The following is a 5,253-nucleotide window of genomic DNA, read 5'->3' on the forward strand; positions in this document are numbered from 1 at the left end:
AAAACAAAACAAAACAAAACAGAGAAGTATTACAGAAGTAAAGACCGCACTACCATTCCCTGTCTCCTTTCTGACACTCTACCCCCTACCTATACTGGAGCAGGGGTCGACTGTGGGCAGTAGTGCATGGGGGACTGGGGGTGGAGCGAGGGGAGAGTGTTTAGCTGCTCAAGAAAGGATGAGAGAATTCCGGACAAAAACATAAAAAATTGTCAATAGCCCTCCAAGAAGATGCCATCCCCTCTCCGGTAACCAGAGAAAGGCAAAATTCTAACACAGGGAGAACAGGCTACTTGTGGTAAAGACCAAAAAAAAAAAAAAAAGAGTGACACTACCTGATGGGGTAGGGTGAGGTGCTAGTGGGGGTAAAGGAGGGGCTCCTGCTCTTGGTGGGAGTGGAAATTGGGGCCCCAAGCTTACTGGCGATGCAGCCCTCACGTGACCAGGAGCTGACGTTAGCAAAGATACTTAAAGCTCTGACCGCCGTCCTCCGTTCTCCTCTGGGTACCAACTCTATTGCGCTGTGCACTGCCGTGCGTTTAACCCAGGCGCGGAGGAGGAGGAGAAAATCCCCCCAGATCCGGGCAGGTGGGTGTGAGGGTGGCCATGACCCGGCACCCCTGAATAGGGGGTAGCACAGAGATGCAGGAGTCTGAGGCCGCGGGTATCTCCACCTCGCCCGCCCCTGGCCGACTCTCCAGACCCCCGCGCTTAGTCGCAGCTCATTTTGGTGGGCGGCGGGGAGCGGGGGAGGGGGGAACATAAAGACGCAGACATACTTGCAGAGAATCCGCTCACTTCCTCTCTCAGCCAGTGTTTTTCTGGTTTTGTTTCTGACACTCAGGCCCCGCACCCCACATCCCATACAGTTTTGAGAGGAGGAGGGAAGAGAAATAAACGTGGCAGCGCATATAAGGCCAGTGGGGAGGTTGGGGAAAGGGTGATCCGAGGGGCACGCAATTAGTAAACAATCCGGCTTATTCACTCCCACTCTCACTTTTCAGATACCTCCCTCGACCACTGCCCCCACACCTCCTCCCCGGCCGGCCCCCAGTCCTTTGGGGTGCTAGGAAATGGGTGTGACAGCATTTGTAGGGGAGATGGCGGGTTGGCTCTGGGCTTTACAGGAAGACCCTGAGAGAAACCGCTGTGCTAAGTCCTAGGCTGCTTTCCAGACATCACTGGCCCATACAGCCCTTCACCCCTGTTTTTTCAGTCCTGAAAAAGGAGTTCGGGTACGCTGGCGGGAGAAATGGCGGTTAACGGGGGTTTGCGATGGAGGGGTGGGAAGCGGAGCCCAGAGCAGAGAAACAGTGGAGAATCACGACCCTCAAACCGAAAGGGCAAACACTGGGGTCCAGTTGCTGGCTGATGCCAGGCCTGGGGGCTGGAGCATGAAGGATGGGTGGTCATACGAGGGAGATGCTAGATTGTTTGGCCATAACCCTTAGTCCAGCGACCCAACCAGCCTCCGCGGCACCCTCGCCCCGCCCCCTCCTGTTTCGGTGCAGGAGAAGGGGTGTGGCCGTCTGGGAGAAATGGCGGGCGGGGGCGGGGCGAAGGGAAGGAGGGGTTGAGTGCCTGGGGAGTCTGCGCAGGGGCGGGGTTTAGGGTGGGAGGGGAGGGATGAGAAGAGTTGAGGGAGTTGAGAGGTGGAAGCCCTTTGTCATTCTGGTTTGTGAATGCTAAAAAGCAACTGGGGACTCTTGTTTTGAGTCAGTTCTATCCTCCAGGCTCTCAGTCTCCAACGTTTTGCTGTCTGTATTTCTGCTCTTCAGTCTGTCTTTAGGATGAAGCTGTAACTGAACTGAGGGAAAGAGAAACAGCCCTGAATCATTGGAGGTCAGTGTGAGGGGGGCTGGGAACTGTCTGGGAACCCCTTGTATGGATGCGGCAAAAACCAGAGCAGAAATTGGGGCCAGAGGTTTCTCTTCCCTCATCTTCTCCCACTTTACAAGAAACACTTGCCCTGGATGTGTTCTTTTTGGTGAAGCCAAAGGTGTGTGGCATTTGCCTTCTTAAATCAGGGTTTGAGGAGGAAGAGATATGGTAGGAAAGAGGAGCCCTGGGAGGGAGAAACTTACTCACAGGGGTTCAAATCAAGAGAAGAAGAGAATCCATCTACAAAGGTGCCCAAAACCCCTTTTCTGGGATCTTTCCACAGGTCTCTCTGCCTTTTGGGCCCTACACAACTGTAAGCCTGGTGGAAAAGAGCAAATTGCTCCTGCTCTCCCAGCAAGTTGGTAAGTGTATGGGCATCACCTGGGAATATTTGGGGTGTGGGTGAGGGAATCGGAGAAGAATCTAGGGTTCCTTCTGGCTCTCTACCAACTTTCCTGAAGTCTATTTGGCCTCTCATCCCCCATTTAGGTGCTGGGAAATTAGGTGTGTTGATATTGGGCAGGGTGGGCTAGGGATAAAGATGGAGAAAACATCAGACAACCAGGGACCTGAAGCAGCACACAGAGGCCTGGACAGCTATATCTGGGTACTGGCCCACCCAACAAGCATTATGTCCCCAGACTCTTCTGTAAGTAGGCCTGGCTAGGCATGAAGTGAGCCAGCCCTAAGCCTCATTTTTATCCTTCACCCCCAGGTCCTGCTTTGATTGCAGCCTCATCAGAATTTCGAGCCTGAGCTGAAGCGCCTCACCTGGACTTGCACGCACCCCGCTTGGGCACGTCTGGATCAGAGAATTAACTCCAGCTGCATCATGAGCCGCGTTCGGGATGCTGGTTGCGTAGCTGCTGGGATAGTCATTGGGGCCAGTGCCTGGTACTGTGTCTACAAATATGCCAGGGGAAGAAACCATATGATGAAGAAGAGACTGGCTAAACCCAGGACCAGGGCTGTGGCTGAGACTGGAACCAGGGCTAGAGCTGGACTAAGGGCTGGATTCACAATTGACCTTGGGCCAGGATTCAGTCCTCCAGCCCCAGTCCGCACTGGGGCAGAGGAAAGGGCTCAGGATGAATCCTTTGCTCTGGACACTGCTCGAGCTGAAGCAGTGGTCCCAGCTGCATCCAGTGCCGAGACCCAGAGTGGGGCAGGAAATAAGGCCCAGGCGACAGAAGGGGCTCGGGTGGGGCCTAAAGCTGAATCAGAAGCCACGGTGGCTTCTGCAGTGGCACCGTCTCTCTGGGAGGCAATGGCTCCCTCAGCTGCGAAGGCTGCTGCAATGGTTGGGGCTCCTAAATTAGCAGAAGCCCCTGGCACAGCAGAGGCTCCCAGGGCACCAGTGGTGCCTCATGGGGTGCCAGTTCTTACTGAGGCATCACAACCTACAGAGGCAGTGGAGGCTTCCATACCAGCAATGCCTACTGGGGCAGCAGCGACTTTAGGGGTAGCAGCGCCTTCTGGGCCTGCAGAGGCTCCTGGGCCTTCAGGGTCCTCTAGAACAGCGGCAGCACCTAAGAAAGCAACCCCCGGGGCTCATACTGGGGCTATACCTAAGGCCGGGTCAGCTACTGGAGCTGTACCCAAAGGTGGAGCTAAGGGTGTAACCAGGTCCCGGGCTGGAGGCAAGGGCAAGGGCAAGAAAAATAAGGTTGAAGTAGATGAACTGGGGCTGGGCTTCCGGCCTGGAGATGGGGCTGCAGCAGCCGCGGCAGCGTCTGCTAATGGGGGCCAGGCATTCCTGGCAGAGGTTCCTGATTCTGAGGAAGGAGAGTCTGGATGGACAGACACAGAATCGGAATCAGACTCTGAGCCTGAGACCCAGCAGAAAGGGAAAGGGAGGAGATCTGTTCCCATGCAGAAGCGCCCCTTTCCTTATGAAATTGATGAGATTCTGGGTGTCCGAGATCTCAGGAAAGTCCTTGCTTTGCTTCAGAAGTCAGATGATCCTTTCATCCAACAGGTAGCTTTGCTCACTCTGAGCAATAATGCCAATTATTCATGCAACCAAGACACAATTCGCAAGTTGGGAGGCCTCCCAATTATTGCCAACATGATCAACAAAACCGATCCTCACATTAAGGAAAAAGCCTTAATGGCCATGAATAACCTGAGTGAGAATTATGAAAATCAGGGCCGGCTTCAGATATACATGAATAAAGTGATGGATGACATCATGGCCTCTAACCTGAACTCAGCAGTACAGGTAGTTGGATTAAAATTTTTAACAAACATGACTATTACTAATGACTACCAGCACCTGCTTGTCAATTCTATTGCAAACTTTTTCCGTTTGTTATCTCAGGGAGGTGGAAAAATCAAGGTTGAGATTTTGAAAATACTTTCGAATTTTGCTGAAAATCCAGATATGTTAAAAAAACTACTCAGTACCCAAGTGCCATCATCATTTAGTTCCCTCTACAATTCTTATGTGGAATCAGAAATTCTTATTAATGCCCTGACTCTATTTGAGATCATCTATGACAATCTCAGGGCAGAAGTATTCAACTACAGAGAATTCAATAAAGGCTCCCTTTTTTACTTATGTACTGCATCTGGAGTGTGCGTTAAGAAAATTCGAGCCTTAGCAGATCACCATGACCTCTTGGTGAAAGTGAAAGTTATAAAACTAGTGGACAAATTCTGATTGTCTATGTGCTCTCGAAAACTTGAAGAAATGTCAGGTTTTGCAGTCTGAGAGCAATGAAAATTGAAAGTTACTGCTTTTCCACCCTCTCATATAGTATAGGGATCCTTTCAGCTGCCAGTTTTGAATAATGTATCAATCAGAGTGATGTTATCTGTGACTATCTGCAGCCTAAGCTGAACCATTTTATGAATACCAAATAAACAGTCCTCTTGTCCTAAAAATACATCTGTGACTTTAATCGTGCTGCTTGAATAGAAATATTTTTACTGATTCCTCTATGTGAATTGACAGTGAACCTGTCCATCATGAATAGCCTATACTTCTATCATCTGTTTTGACTTGAATTTATTCACCAAAGACTTCATTTGTGTATCATTAATAAAATTGTATGTTTCAGTCGATTAAAAGAATGGTTTTCTTGCTTGAATATAAAATCTAGCTGGAATTTTTCATAATTTCAGATGTTTAAAACATCTCTTAAATTAGCATTAGGGGTATCAAATTTTTTTTAATTATGATGCCAACCACTACTTAGATGAACTAAATGCATTTTTTATCCAGACTTACTCATGTCTAAAAATATTTTTCTTTCATTAAAATGGACTCAATTATAAAAAATAAAATCTAGCTGGAGAGGTAAGGTACACAAATACAAAAGGATTGCTAACAGTACTTGGGCATATGCTTATTGTCAAATATATGCTATC

General features: G+C 49.6%; 1 protein-coding gene across 3 annotated transcripts; it reads left to right on the top strand.

Moving 5' to 3' along the window:
- The first annotated feature begins 453 nt into the window (after positions 1 to 453).
- ARMCX2 (armadillo repeat containing X-linked 2) lies at positions 454 to 4,953 on the top strand. 3 transcript variants are annotated; one of them, XM_043459383.1, is made up of 5 exons: positions 490 to 588; positions 1,005 to 1,235; positions 1,779 to 1,842; positions 2,165 to 2,243; positions 2,597 to 4,953. In XM_043459383.1, exon 5 carries the CDS (start codon positions 2,714 to 2,716, stop codon positions 4,541 to 4,543), a length of 1,830 nt encoding a protein of 609 aa, XP_043315318.1. In that variant the 5' UTR covers positions 490 to 588; positions 1,005 to 1,235; positions 1,779 to 1,842; positions 2,165 to 2,243; positions 2,597 to 2,713; the 3' UTR covers positions 4,544 to 4,953. The 3 variants fall into 3 exon arrangements, with proteins under 3 accessions (XP_043315316.1, XP_043315318.1, XP_043315317.1); XM_043459381.1 differs by lacking the exon at positions 1,005 to 1,235 and having other exon boundaries at positions 454 to 588; XM_043459382.1 differs by lacking the exons at positions 490 to 588; positions 1,005 to 1,235 and having other exon boundaries at positions 1,639 to 1,842.
- The last annotated feature ends 300 nt before the right edge of the window (positions 4,954 to 5,253 follow it).

Source organism: Cervus canadensis, chromosome X (assembly GCF_019320065.1).
Source record: "Cervus canadensis isolate Bull #8, Minnesota chromosome X, ASM1932006v1, whole genome shotgun sequence".
NCBI classification, from domain to species: Eukaryota; Metazoa; Chordata; class Mammalia; order Artiodactyla; family Cervidae; genus Cervus; species Cervus canadensis.